We start from the raw sequence: 16,093 nt of genomic DNA, 5'->3' as shown, positions 1-16,093 counted from the left end.
GAAATACAAAGCATCCTAAGAGACTACTAAAAGCAACTCTATGCCAATAAAATGGACAACCTGGAAGAAATGGACAAATTCTTAGAAACGTATAACCTTCCAAGACTGAACCAGGAAGAAATAGAAAATATGAACAGACCAATCATAATAATGAAATTGAAACTGTGATTAAGAATCTTCCCACAAAGAAAAGTCCAGGACAGGATGGCTTCACAGGTGAATTCTATCAAACATTTAGAGAAGAGCTAAGACCCATCATTCTCAAACTCTTCCAAAAATTGCATTCTCAAACTCTTCCAAAAATTGCAGAGGAAAGAACACTCCCAAACTCATTCTATAAAATATAGGCCACCATCACCCTGATACCCAAACCAGACAAAGTTACTACAAGAAAAGAAAATTACAGACCAATATCACTGTTGAATATAGATGCGAAAATCCTCAACAAAATACTAGCAAACAGAATCCAACAACACAGTCAAAGGATCATAAACCATGATCAAGTGGGATTTATCCCAGGGATGCAAGGATCCTTCAATATACACAAATCAATCAATGTGGTATACCGTATTAACAAATTGAAGAATAAAATCCATATGATCATTTCAATAAATGCAGGAAAAGTTTTTGACAAAATTCAACACCCAATTATGATAAAAACTCTCCAGAAAGTGGGCATAGAGGGAACCTACCTCAACATAATAAAGGCCATATATGACAAGACCACAGCAAACATTATTCTCAAAGCTGAAAAACTGAAAGCATTTCCTCTAAGATGAGGAACAAGACTAGGATATCCACTCACACCACTATTCAACATAGTTTTGGAAATCCTAGCCATGGCAATCAGAGAAGAAAAAGAAATAAAAGGAATACAAATTGGAAAAGAAGAAGTAAAGGCGTCACTGTTTGCAGATGAGATGATACTATACATACAGAATCCTAAAGATGCCACCAGAAAACTACTAGAGCTAATCAATGAATTTGGTAAAGTTGAAGGATACAAAATTAATGCACAGAAATCTCTTGCATTCCTATACACTAATGATGAAAAATCTGAAAGAGAAATTAAGGAAACACTCCTATTTACCATCGCAACCAAAAGAATAAAATACCTAGGAATAAACCTACCTAGGCAGAAAAAAGACCTGTATGCATAAAATTATAAGACACTGATGAAAGAAATTAAAGATGATATAAACAGAGAAATATACCATGTTCTTGGATTGGAGGAATCAATATTTTGAAAATGACCATACTTCCGAAAGCAATCTACAGATTCAATGCAATCCCTATCAAACTACCACTGGCATTTTTTACACAACTATAACAAAAAAAATCTTAACATTTGTATGGAGACACAAAAGACCCTGAATAGCCAAAGCAGTCTTGAGGGAAAAAATGGAGCTGGAGGAATCAGACTCCCTGACTTCAGACTATACTACAGAGCTACAGTAATCAAGACAATATAGTACTGGCACAAAAACAGAAAGATAGATCAATGGAATTGGACAGAAAGCCCAGAGATAAACCCACGCACCTATGGTCAACTAATCTATGACAAAGGAGGCAAGGATATACAATGGAGAAAAGACAGTCTCTTCAATACGTGGTGCTGGGAAAACTGGACAGCTATACATAAAAGAATGAAATTAGAACACTACCTAACACCATATGCAAAAGTAAACTCAAAATGGATTAGAGAACTAAATGTAAGACCGGACACTATAAAACTCTTAGAGGAAAACAGGAAGAACACTCTTCGACATAAATCACAGCAAGTTCTTTTTTGATCCACCTCCTAGAGTAATGGAAATGAAAACAAAAATAAACAAATGGGACCTAATGAAACTTAAAATCTTTTGCAAAGCAAAGGAAACTACAAACAAGACGAAAAGACAACCCTCAGAATGGGAGAACATATTTGCAAACGAAGAAACGGACAAAGGGTTAATCTCCAAAATATATAAACAGCTCATGCAGCTCAATATTAAAAAAACAAACAACCCAATCCGAGAATGGGCAGAAGACCTAAATAGACATTTCTCCAAAGAAGACATACAGATGGCCAAGAAGCACATGAAAAGCTGCTCAACATCACTAATTATTAGAGAAATGCAAATCAAAACTACAATGAGGTATCACCTCACACTAGTTAGAATGGGCATCATCAGAAAATCAACAAACAACAAATGCTGGAGAGGGTGTGGAGAAAAGGGAATCCTCTTGTACTGTTGGTGGGAATGTAAATTGATACAGCCACTATTGGGAACAGTATGGAGGTTCTTTATAAAACTAAAAATAGAATTACTATATGACCCAGCATCCCACTAACGGGCATATACCCAGAGAAAACCGTAATTCAAAAAGACACATGCACCCCCCGCCCCCCAGTGTTCACTGCAACTCTATTTACAATAGCCAGGACATGGAAGCAACCTAAATGCCCACTGACAGACAAATGGACAAAGAAGTTGTGGTACATATATACCGTCGAAGATTACTGAGCCATAAAAAGGGATGAAATTGGGTCATTTGTAGAGACGTGGATGGATCTAGAGTCTGTCCTACAGAGTGAAGTAAGTCAGAAAGAGAGAAACAAATAACATATATTAACGCATATATGTGGAAGCTAGAAAAATGGTACAGATGAACCAGTGTGCAGGGCAGACACAGATATAGAGAAGAAACGTATGGATACCAAGGGGGAAAGTGGCAGGTGGGGGTGGGGGGATGAACTGGGAGATTGGGATTGATATATATACACTAATATGTATAAAATGGATAACTAATAACCTGCTGTATAAAAAAATAAGTAAAATAAAATTTAAAAAAATACTGGTAAGTGCTTTAGTGAGTGATTGGAGAAATAATGTTGCTGAAGCCAGTGGTCAAGTCTCAGTTCCCATCGAACTTGAGCTAGCAGCAGCTTTTGACACAGGTCCTTCCCTCTCCCTGATAAATTTCCTTTACTTGCTTCCTATCACACTGGTAGCTCTTTTTGGGTCTTTCTTCTGCCCGCATACACATTCTCCAGGTGTGGCAGTTACATTATGAATAAGATTTAGCCAAGCAAAGCGGAGGTAAATACTGGTCTAGTCAGAGGTAAGGGTGTGTTTGAGTCCCAATGTTCAGAGCCATCAAGATGTGTTAGAGGATCAGAAGTACTGGTATGACTTGAATATCTAGGGAGAGCAGAGTGGGTAGACAGGCAGCTGAAGAGGTTCTCCAGGATCAGTTAAAAGTCATGTTGTAAGAAATTTGAACCTTATCTTAAAGACAATAAAATGTCATTTTAGGGAATTGCAAAAAAAAAAAAATCATAATCAGATATGCATTTTTGAAAGGGTCCTTTGGCTTCACTGTGGAAAAGGGATTTAAATGGATTAGAAATTGAAGCTAGGAGACTGATTAATAGACTGTTCAGTATTCCAGGAAAGTGATGGTCATACAATAAAAGGAAACACTTATATAGTGGTTGGTATGTATCAAATTCTAAGTACTTTCATATAATGGCTCATTTCATATAATGACTCACAACAACCATGAAAGGTACCATCATTATCTCCATTGTATAGATCAGGAAATTAAGGCCTAGACACGTTGAATAACTTTCTCAGGGTCACACAGCTAGTAAGGTATACAGCCCAGATGGGAACCCAAGCTGTCAGGCTCCAAGTCTGTGCTCTTAGGCATAATGCTGTATTGAGTAGTAGCAGTGGGGATGCATAGAAAGAAACAACAAAGCTAAAATCTTCCAAGATAGAAACAACAAAGATAAAGCAACTTCTTAGTGATTTGTTGGCTTCAAAGACTAGGGAGAGAGAAGGGTCATGAATGATTAGATTTCCTGCTTGGAAAATTTGGTTGATGATATTTATACAAAGAAGAGCAAGATTTTGCTGGGGAGTGGAAGTAGGTGGCAGGGATGAGCAAAGACATGAGTTAGTTTCACATGTTGAAATACACTTTCCTCTGGGCTTCCAGGTAGAGCTGTCCAGCTGGATATGTGGGTCTGGAATTCAGAAAATAGGACTGGGCCAAAATACAGATTTGGTGGAGATACACTTTCATCATTCCCTTTCTCAAAAACAGACTTTCAGACTCAAGTTCAAACTTATTAGAAAGGCATTTAAAGCTACTTCCTTTGCTGGAACTCTCTTTCCCTATCTCAATAAGCCAATAATCACATTATACTTAAGTCCTGAAACAATGCTAGATATTCAATCCTTTCTTGATCCCAATAGGAAATAATTTCTCTCTCTGTTTCATTATGGCTCTGAATTCATACTTTTCTTATGTATTCATCATTTTCAACTTTGCAGCTTTCTCCTCTATTGAAAAACTTACTACATTCTATCTTCTATGACAGTTGTTACTGTACATATTTTATTTTGACTACAAGCTGAGAGCAGTGATCATACCTCCTTTATATTTCTTCACAGCAGGTGCCTGGTAAAGTACCTCAAGGTACCTGTGCATAGATTCAGTAACCACTTCTTGAGTTGAAATAGATTCATTTCATTTTCATACTTTTCCTTGATTTAAGTTTAGAATTTATAGTATTTGGCTTGAACATAATACTCAAAAGATGTTACCCTATAAACATTTTTTGGGCGTCATACAAGTTCAAAAAATCCTCACCAAGCATAAAGATAATCCAGAAATAAAAGCTTTAAATAAAGGGAAATGTGGGCATGAAAATACAATATTCTTACCTGGAAAAAAGATACTGGGCTTTATTCTTAGAGAAAGACAAAATTTCAGGCACATTAGGAATGATGATATGGACAAGGAAAGTGGTACCCTTGTACATTATCTGGAGATTAAATGTCTATACCTCTGAGGTAAATGGATGAGCAAAACAGTTTACACTTTGTATGAATGCAGTTTATAAGCATGTATTTGTAGATTACACAGCCTAAAAAGTAGTGAAACAGTGCAAAGTTATTTTTATTCACATTTTCAAATATGAATATTATACTTCAGCATAATTGTAAACCCACTGCTGTGGCTTTGTCCACGTTGAAATGCTTCTTTTCTTTGTCCCCAGCACAGAAAAATGGAACCTGCTCAGATATAATCACACTCTTAAAATTGCATCCTTCTAAATACTAATATAACAATTCTACAAATCACTGAAATTGCAGTAAATAGATAGTTGTTAAAAAGAAGCACTTTAGTTCTCTCTTGTTTTATACAACATAGGTGGGTTCTTTTAAAAGTATTCTTCAGAGCACACTGTCTTCTGAAAGAATAGTAGATTTTTATGATAATCATTATAAATTATACTGGAAGATAATAATAGAATCATCTTTCTAGAATTGTGGTTCTTTTTTAAAAAAAATAAGATTTCCCATTCTTTCTGTACTTACGGAATTTCCTCAAAAAGCCTTTTTTTGTGTAGGCATTTCATAGAATCCTTTACTTCCCTATATTCATCTTTATCATGTGTTATTTTAATGGCTAGTTTCATTTTCCTTGTTACCTTTGGACACTAATGAATGCACTAATTACGTTTTGTCATTTTTTTCCTGACCGTTACATCTTTACTGTATATCATACCATATGTCTGGTGGAAAAGGTAAGTACTTCTTTTTTCTCAGTTAAATAAGCAGAGTTATCGACAGAGAAAGAAGAGAAAGAAAGTGGTATCTAAGATTTGAGGAGACGGAAGAAGGTATGCAGGGGAAAGTAACTAAGGAAGTAAAGTAGGAATACTGGGTGATGTCGATGGTCCTCAGAGCAGGTAGCTTACAAGATGGCCCCCAACGATCCTCACCATTTAATATTCACACACTTGTGTAATCCTCTCCCCTTGGACTTACTGACTGGCTTCTAACAAATAGACTATGGGAGAAGTGATGAAATGTCACATCTGAGATTCAGTTATGGAAAGACTGTGGCTGCCATCTTGGGCACCTGCTTATTCTAGGGGAAGCCAGCCCCCAGCCCTGTGGAGTAGCTTATGTGTTAAGGAAACAAGGCCTGCTAATAGACACACGAGTGACCTTCATTCTCTCCACTCCCATCCCAGACAAGTCTTCAAGATGAGACCACATCCCTGGGCAACAACTTGATGGTAGTAACCTCTTTAGAAACCTTGAACCAGAGGCATTCAGTTAAGCTGTGCATAGATTCCTTACCCACAGAAGTTGTGAGATAACTTTTGTTGTTTTCAGTTTCTAAGTTTTGGGGGTAACTTTTAACGCATCAGTAGATAACTAATACAGCTCTCTTGAGACATGTGGTCATAAATTTAAAAGATAGTGAAAGCAGTTGCAAATATAAAGTAGGATAGTCAGCAGAGGTATGTATTTTTTTCTAGTTACATTCTGATGCACAGAAAAGGATACCAAGCAAAATTAAACACAGGTTAGCCCTAGAGCAGAAGAGGAAGGGATGGGGAAAAGGGGGAGATGAAATAAAGATGTATTTTCATCTTTGCTCTATATATTTCTGTATGCTTTGAATTATTTATAATCAGCTTGTATTCATTCTTTACGTATGTAACTCAAAATAAAATAAAAGACAATCTTAAAAAGGTAGCACTGAAGACTTCTTCCTCATAATATACTATAGAAAACAGGCAAAATATTTTATCAGGGAAGGGCAAAATCACACGGTTTGATCGGCTTCTTGAATGGCATTCTCTATAGGGCTGGAAGTACGCATTCTGGAACATTCACAAGTGCCAGGTAGAGTCTTCAGACCACAGCTAAGTGTTTATTTGCAAATGCCAGGTTTTAGCCCCTGGTAAGGCAGTAGCGTTCCCGTTCCGCATAAAAATCCAGATGAACGTTCCGCTCAAGGTCCAGAGCTCTGCAGCTGCTGGCAAAGCACGCTGGGAGCCTTGGCATCTATCACCCATGTCTGTTTCACTTTTCTCTGTGTGAAAACCTCTTGAGGCCCAAGGGTAAAAGACATCTCATCATTTAAGCGTCAAGCACTGCTAAGTTAGATTCTCCAAGGCTTTCATCAACTGTGTCATTTTAGCCGCATCATTCCCTTAGGCTGTTACTCTATGAAGGTGTAAACACCAATGGAGAAAATAATGACTTCTTGTGGTTTGTTTCGTTTTCCAATCCTATGCCAAATCCTTTTAGTATGGGTGGTTTCCCTGACAATTATTCACTGTGCTTTACTTACTCTGCCTGCCTCCTAAATATTGTGCCCCTTAATAGAGTATATAAGGGAACAGAGTTGTCAATTCACTGAAAATAAGTCAAAATTAATGGTAAATAATTGACTATAATCTTTTCAAATTTCCACTCTTATTAGATTGACATCTTCTGTGAAGCAGGGACCATATCTTCTGTATCCAACATTCACTAAATATCTCTGACTTTGCCAGGTAAGTGATATGTTAGGAACAGCCCAGAGTAGCATGCATTATGTTTCCCTTGGCCATATATCATTGTATTATTTCCCCTACCCTCATTTTCCCTCTATCCTGCTTTCTTCATCTATTTTTTTTTTCCTAGCTCTTTTTTGGGTCATATTTTTACATGCTGCCATTTAAAAAAATTATCTGACATTATGGGTTTACTCATTCTAAAACACGCTTCAACAGTTAAAAGTGTCCACAGAAAATTGGTTTACTATTGCAAGTTTTAATTATCTAAAAATCGGTTATCATAATTAGCAAGCAAAAGTTAGATTTTAACATGTTTCTAATCACTGTTGTATAAACACACAGCAAAAATCACCAATACCTTAAATATTAGATCAGTGTCTACTATTTACATCTTACTGCATTTTCCTCAATTTTAAGACTTTAAACTCTAGGTCTTCTCCTTGTACTGACCTTCACACGATTCTCCGCTTGGTGAAAACATCCCATTGTCATGGTAGCCATCTCTGCACTCACAGTGGTACCATCCGGGAAGGTTGATGCAGTTAGCACGGCTGTCACACTGAACAAAGCCATCAGAGCACTCATCAATGTCTATTTGGGAAAGAAAACAGAAACGGGATGTTATACAATTGCTGCCTTTCTCTCAAAGAAACTAAAATATTCTGTTAGATGGCTACTAAAATATTTAGTGCCAGCAAATCCTTAAAACTGAGACAACATAAAATCAAGAAAGTCTACTTGGTTGTTGAAAGCTATAGAGAAAGAATGTAGTGGTATTAGCAATAGGAGAAACAGCTAGACAGCTTCTATGTTGCAAAAGTCATCCAACTGTAGAAACTGGAAAGAAACCATCTGTGATAGTCATTAGTGCTGCTCGCCAAATATTTCCAGCTCTTTTTCTGGACACAAGCTAGGATTGCCGTGTGACTTCCTGAAGTCAATTAGGGAATGACATGTGTCACTTCCAGAGAGAGCCTTAAAGAGGCAGTGTGTGATTCACACATACCCTTCCCCCATCACAATGACCAGCGATTTCCAGAAGCTCTGAAGATCAGCCTGAGTCCTGAGTGAAGACGATATGGGGCACGTTCCTCCTCTAGTTGGGGTGGACGTAGAGTATGAGCAAGAACCAACCTTTTTGCTTTAAGCCACTGAAATTTTAGCGTCTCTTATTACTATCAACATAATCTCCAGTATATGGCAATAGCATTCACGCATCAACGTGCTTCCGATTTTTGAGAATATATCCCATCTATGCCACCTTTTAATGTGTTTCACATATATCATTACTTCATTCAACCCTCAAAAAAAATCTTGCCATTTAGACAGCATATTGAACATATGAAAAAAAAATGAGGCAAAAGGAAATTATGGGATTTAACCAAGGTCACCTAAGAGTTCATATTTGCCTAACTTTCTGGTGTGTGCTCCTTCATACAAGTAGACACAGGCTGAAATTGGCAAAATTGTCTAAACAAAGAGAGAATGTATCTTGAGTTTCATATATTTCCTCCAGTGGCTTATTACTATTCTCAAATGTTGTGAGCCTTTTATTCTTCTTATTCAGTCTGCTGATTAGTGGGAACATCTGATGTCCATCCAAGCCTCTTTAATCAGTCATAGAGGAAAAAGTAATTCCTAGAGTTGCTTTACAGAGTGTCCCCTTCTTCTTAATACCTTCTGGGTTTCTGGGTGCTTTGGGGTTGCCTCAGGCCTTGCTAAGTGATCTGCTGGCACCGTACCATCACAGCTGCCAAAAATATCCATCTTGACAACCCTTTGCCATGACTGCAGATTCCACTCGCCAAGGTAGAATAGCCTTTTCTTATAAGTTTTCCACACCTGCATCATATTCCCTGCTGCAGTGACCAGCATGACAAGTCCCTCCTATTGATGGGAAGACCAGATACTTTTTAGAGTCCTTTCCTCCCAGACAATCCACTCCATCTCAGCAGTACTACTGCCTTCTTAGTCTCATCTAACTTCAAATTCTTGGAAATATATATTTCTTTCATTTTCTTTTAAAATTTCCTCTTTTACTATGTTCAATTTTTAAAGAGACACATTTTTGAATAAGTAAGATTTTTAAAAGAAAAAAAAGTCATCACTCATATACTTCTTGAGAAGCCCGGAGTTCCTTCAGTAAAACAAGGCACAAACCATTCTCTTAGATTAGGTAGTAAGCCAAAATAAATATTTTATATGATTGCAAAATTTTAACATTCTTTCTGAACTATGAGTGATTTGCCTCTGTGGTTGCTCTTCTGAAGAGTCAGTTTCTTACCGTTAGTAATTCCTATTGTCAAAATAATTGTTAGTGGCCAAGTCAGCTAACCATTGACTTCCTGGCACATAGCTGAGGTGAATTGCTTCCATTTAGTAAGGCCTCATACGTTTTATGAAACAGCCTATCTGTACTTCAGGGGCCTCCCTAACTGATGATTTATAAATGGGACTAAAATGCTATGCTCATTTCAGCTTTATATGGTCTTTTCTTCTAACCCAAAAGATGCAGGAAATTGGTTATGTCATTTCTTAAGTGCATGGACAAAAGAAAACAGGTTGGAATTTAAGCTTTAGAAATGAGTATATTGGAAGAAGGTCAGGAGGGGGATGTTTAGAGCACCTCATTTTAGAATAATTTGGTCATTAGTGTTGGTGATTTGGAAGTAAATATTAATAGAACAGAGCCTTATCCACTGAAGCAACTTTCACATCTCTTATTTACCCTTTAATTTAGTTATTTTTTCTTGCTGCAACACAAGGGCTACCTCAGGTCACATGACACAGATATATCTTTCAATATCTACTCCTCACTCATTTTCTCTCGTCACTCTTTCTAATCACCAGGCCCACTCCTATACTGCTTCATCTCCACTTCTCTTTGTTTGTATTACAGCAACCTTCCTTGGTCTATATCCATTAAAGTTTAATAGAAATGTTACACAGTATATTAGTGCATATTCCCTGAAGACTGGGGATTGAAACATGTGCTGGCCATAATGTATTTTCCTATACAATCTGAGTATCATTATTTGACTATTAATACTAAGTAGTATTTTAGAGGATAGATATGCAAATATATATGTCACTCATTAATTTATCATTCAATACTTATTGAATACCTGTTATATGCCAAGTATTAAGTGCTGGGGAAACAAGGATACATAAAGCAGAAGTAATTTCTGCCCTTACTGGGTTTACTATCTATCTGAAGTGTGTTTTATTTTAAGAAAATTAAACTTATGAAAATCTGAATTTACAGTCATGCAGGACAGTGTTTCCCCGCATGTTATATATCTGCCGCCACTGGTATGGTATTTAGGTGATAACAGGCAAATACTTTATTTTAATAGCTACATTTGTATATTTCTGAATTACTTCTATTTATAGCAAGTGATACTAATAGTACAGTAGTGAAATTGTATTTAAATTTAAAAAGTGAGAGGGATTACAGAAACAACAGTAAGTAGATATTGGTATAAACAGTATATAAATATGACAAAACTTATTAAGGTGGCATATGAATGACTGGAGTTTTGAAAACACTAAGATACAGTATGGAGCAACTATTCATATCTCAGAAGGATTTACTGAGTAGTTCATTAGGTAGTGAAATGTCTTAATTCATTTAAAATATGACTCAACTTATAAAATATAGTATAAGTATACATATGTCATGGCTCAAATTATATACTTGCTACCATTTAGGATAGCAAAGTAAAACTAGCCAGATAATATACATTGCTTTGTTTTACACTTTCATGTTCCTGCTAATTTTGATTTGTTTATGAAAACTTTTCTACTTTGGTGAAAGTCGGTAGAAAATGAGAGTGTGCTTGACTTGCCAAAGTATGCCCTTTCCACCAGAAGGGATGTTTGTTTGGCTCATGGGTCTAATTAAAGTGAAAGATGAAACAAGCAGCCTCATCTGTAAGCTATCTGATGGTATGTATATCTTTAGTTACTCAGTAATCATTAATAAGTAAAGAATTGAAATCTGATCCACAATTTAAGAATTCAGTATATTTTATCTATACACAAATGTAGACATTACTATGAGTTAGAACATATAAATGCACACATACTGTGTGCAATTTCAGATATGCACACATTGTGCTTTACATATCATATAATAACAGAAAGTAGTAAAAGAAAATCAGATGATTTATTTCTTTGGTACTTTCTTTAGGTCAGTTAAAACCAAACTTTATATTATCTAATTGAGTTAGAAACACAGAGAACAGCAGACCTGGGGTGGGGGGGGAAATGTTATTATTTTACTCCATATAAGAACTACCAAGTTTGAACAAATTACTTTCCAAACCGAATTAGAGTATTCAAAAAGGTTAGTACAGGATGTATAAGCTCATATGATTTAGTCTTAATTATAAGGACCTTAATTTTATACTCTGTAGGTACATTATATAAAAAACTAAAAATAAATTTTATGAAAAACTATGATTTCATTATATATTCTGTCTTAGAAAGGAACTAGTTCCTTAGGGACAATTAGAACTTTTTCACTAGCTACATTTAGAACAGTCAGCTAGTGATGATATTGAGATGCTGTCCCAGAGCACAGAGAATCTAAAATCCAGAAGATATTTAGCCATCCAACAGCAGTCACGAATAGCAGTCATACTCCAGAGATCAAAATCAGCTTAGAAAATGGAAGTGGAAGGCACTGTGGCGATAGATTTTCTAGAAAGTACATATGTTTTGAGGTAATCTTTAAAAACACACCAACAAGCAGAAAACAAGAAAGGAACATGTATGAATAAAAAAAGCTCACATATGTCAGTATCTTGTTTTCTTTGCCTCCCTCAGGTGTGGTGACACAAGACTGTATGCCTCCTACAATGTCACAGACCACTGGCTTCAGAGGAGGCCAAACAAAAATGGCTTTTGACATCAGCATTTAATGGGTCACTTTGGAAAATGACAAATTATTTCTTTGTAAAATTAAGTGTAGTTATAAAATGAGACACTTGAATGATAAACAAACCCTTTCTCATGCATAGTAACAGTTATTTCTATCATAACAACATAACTAAGAATAATAAAAAGTGTATAAATATCTAGAACCATCCATACCCAAAACAGACCCTAATCATTAGTTTAACCTGCTACCCTATTCAAAAGAAAAGAAAATACAATTATTTTTTTAAAATGAGCATGGTACTTTTAATGGCAAAGTCAAATCATGAGAGTACTGTGTTTCAAAGTGTTTATTATTAATAAAAGCCTGACAATTTCTCATAAAAAAATAGTACTGGACTATTTATATCACTATCCTATGCACTGGTAGTTAAATTATATTGATAAACAGTAGGAAATTAAACATCCTCAAAACAATTAATCAACTCTTGATTACCCACATGTGGATTATTTGCTTTCTAGATTATCCACAGCATTTTTTTAAAAATCACAAGGTCATTTTCCCTCTGTCTTTTGTTGAGCTTCTGGGGAGTCTGCTTTCAACATTTAGATGTAAGTGCTCAATGAAAGCAAACTCTTTTGAGCATTACATTGTTTTTTACAACTATTCCAGACTTGGGTATAAAATATCCAAAATGTCATAAAAAGACTGATTTTCTCATGTGAACTTTTTGAAAGTAAAATGACAATATATGTAAATAAAATTTGAAAATCCTAAAATCCTCTTCACAAGTTGGATAATAACATTGGATTTAGTGAAAATTATTTTCACTACTTTATAGCTCATAATCAGGAAGTTGATGACAACTCTTTAAAAAAGCATAATATAATTTCTTCATCATGTTATTTAGTCCTCACAACAGCTGTGTGAGTTATTCTTATCCCTATGTCATAGACAAAGAAGTGGTGAGAGCAAAGGCATTGCCCAAGGTCACACCATGGACCAGAACTCTTTCAACTCCAAGTCCAGTGCTCTTTCTCTCACCACAGGCTGCCTCTGAAGACCAACACTTGGCCAACAAGAAACAGCCTATACTTTGAGATGTCTCAGTATATATCTTTTTTTTTTTTAACATCTTTATCGGAGTATAATTGCTTTACAATGGTGTGTTAGTTTCTGCTTTATAACTAATCAGTATATATCTTAATGTGAGTGAATTTCAACTCTGTGGCTTGTCAGCTGTGTAACTTTGAGTTATCTTACTAAACTTCTCTGGGTTTTCTGTTTTTGAAATAGAAGTAATACTCTCTATTTCTTAATAGTTCGCTCTTAACTACTGCCATTAACTATACGTGGCATCACAGGAGGAGCAGTGCCTGGCTCAGAATAGCTACTCCTTATCTTTCTGCCCACCTTTCAAAAGTATCTTTGATTCTTTGGGTTTTCTGTCTATCAGTTTGAAATTTCTCACAAAAACTCCCAAACAAAACCAAAAATGGGGGAAGGGGAAGTCTGCATTGATTCTATAGACTGATTTGGGGAGAAGTGACATCTTTACATTATTGAATCTTTTCATCCACACACATGATGTATTTCCTCTTTCTCTAATAATTTTTACAGCTTTTATGGTCTTTATAGATTTCTGAAAGGACGCCTTCTATATAGTTTGCCTGGGCTTATTCCTAAATGGTTTTTTTGTCTTCCTTTTTATTGAAACCAACATTATTTTTCTCCAGCTTTATTAAGGTATAATTGACAAATAAAATTGTAAGATATTTAAAGACTACAATATGATGATTTGATATATGTATAAATTGTGAAAGGATTCCCCCATTGCCCCATGGAGTTAATTAACACATCCATCACCTCACAGATTTACCTTTTTTTCTTTTTCTTTTGGTAAGAACATTGAAGTTCTACTCTTTTAATAAATTTCTATTATACAATACAGTATAATCAACTACAGTCATCATGTTATACATATTATCTCCTCAGACCTAAAACCAACTGTACTGAGGTAAAATTTATATACAAAAAACATCACCAACAATTTCATGAGTTTTGACACATAAACACTACCACAATCAAGCTATAAAACATTGCTTTCACCCCCAATTTTCCTTAATATCAAAAGTTTACAAATAATTTGTATAAATATGGGCAGTGACTATGCCTGTGTGTTTTTCTTTCTTTCTCTAACATCTAGCAAAGAACCAGACACATGGTTAGAGATTCATAAACATTTACTGAGTGAATGAATGATCTGTTTGTAATATCAGGTAACTAAGTGGCAAGCTCAGCATGCCAGCTTTTGGGTCCTGCTAGGTCAGGGGGAATTAAGGCAGGAGTGGCAGCTTGAAAGCATTCACTAAGATGCAATAACAAGACATGATAAGAAGACCCTTTCTCATCCTACTTCAAATATTTATGTCAAAAACTTGACTATACTATTAAATGGAGTAGAATTGGTATAGAAAATGTGTACATTATATATATATATACATGAAATACAATGTAAATGTAATTTTATATTTAATATATATAACATATATTAATTTTTTAACAAAGAGTACATCCAAACTTCTGATTAAAGATGAAAGATTAAAAACATTGTTAAATCTCTTCTTCCTCCCATCTTATAAGCATTACGTTAAAGGGACAAAGAAAAGTGTAAACAAAGATAAAATGTAAAACGCCACCAGTGGAGAAGAAAATTCAATGAATTTCTGGGTTAGTTAAAGGTCTACTGATGAACAATCAACCCAACCACCTCCTCCCACCTTGAGCAGACAGCTGAAAGAAAGCAATTACTCCCAAAGCCAGAATGGATGGTTCTTCTGTAAAGAAAATAAATAAATAAAATATCTGGAGGAAACTAAGTAGCTAATGTAGGAGTTATCCTTTGTAACAAAGTCCCCTGCATCTCAGTGTTTAGAGTTCAAAGTGTAAAAAGTGGCACCTTTTTAGCTCACCCAATGTAAGTCTGCCAGTCAACAAACCTTACCTTCATATCAAAGGTCAATGTTTAATTCACTCTTAAACATTAATGTGAGATCAAGGAGAAACAAATACTTGAGAAAAGACTATAACATTTAACAGAATAACCAAGATATACCACCATAAAAACTGACCCTGAAGGAAATAGAGATAATGCACAGAACAGGAGTTAAAATATTTCTAATTAATACTTTCTAATAGATTTGAAAGAATATTTCATTCATAAGAAAAGCACACAGTGCTATAAAAAGGAATATTCAGAGAATAAGAAGGAGCTCTTGGAAATTAAATATATGATAGCTGAAATTTTTCAAAAATGCAATATAATACTTGAAAGAACTTGAAAGTTGAAGTAGTCTTTCTAAAAGAGTAACATATAGAAAACAGAAGAAAAATATGATAGGAAAAAAATCAAACAGCTTTTGTACCAACCAACAATCAAAATGTACCAACTCAAATGGTACATACAGTTTATGATTAAAGACAAATTTCATACCAAGAAAAGAGAAAACTCAAAGTGAAGAAACTATCTTAAATAATAACAGTAATAATTGAAGAACTTTTCACAGGACTTTAGTCTTCAGATTAAAAGGCCCCATCAAATACTCCAAATAATGAATAATGAAATGATAGCCAATACTTACTGATGACTGACTATACGGCAGACACTGTTCTTTGCAATTTACCTATATTTACTCATATAGTGCAGACAGCAGTCCCATGAGGTAGGAAATTTTATCACTCCCTCAATTTTAAAGAGAAAGAAACTTAGATACTGGGAGTTTAAGTAATTTTCTCAAGATTATTGAGGGGCAAAACTAGGATTTGAATCCGGATACTCTATATATAGAGGTCAA

The 16,093-nt window shown here is 35.3% G+C and overlaps 1 protein-coding gene across 2 annotated transcripts in view; it reads right to left on the bottom strand.

The window, feature by feature from the left end:
* Positions 1 to 16,093, bottom strand: part of NELL2 (neural EGFL like 2) — a 378,516-nt gene that overhangs the window by 34,684 nt on the left and 327,739 nt on the right. For both annotated transcript variants that reach the window (XM_027093487.1, XM_027093488.1), the window contains one exon: positions 7,808 to 7,948. In XM_027093487.1, coding sequence (XP_026949288.1) covers positions 7,808 to 7,948 — 141 coding nt within the window. The remainder of the gene's footprint in view (positions 1 to 7,807; positions 7,949 to 16,093) is intronic.

The sequence above is a fragment of the Aethalodelphis obliquidens genome, unplaced genomic scaffold (assembly GCF_003676395.1).
Source record: "Aethalodelphis obliquidens isolate GAN/ISIS:26980383/991018 unplaced genomic scaffold, ASM367639v1 scaffold84, whole genome shotgun sequence".
NCBI classification, from domain to species: domain Eukaryota; kingdom Metazoa; phylum Chordata; class Mammalia; order Artiodactyla; family Delphinidae; genus Aethalodelphis; species Aethalodelphis obliquidens.
Note: the sequence above shows the minus strand (reverse complement) of the source record. Positions and strands in the feature narration are given on the sequence as shown.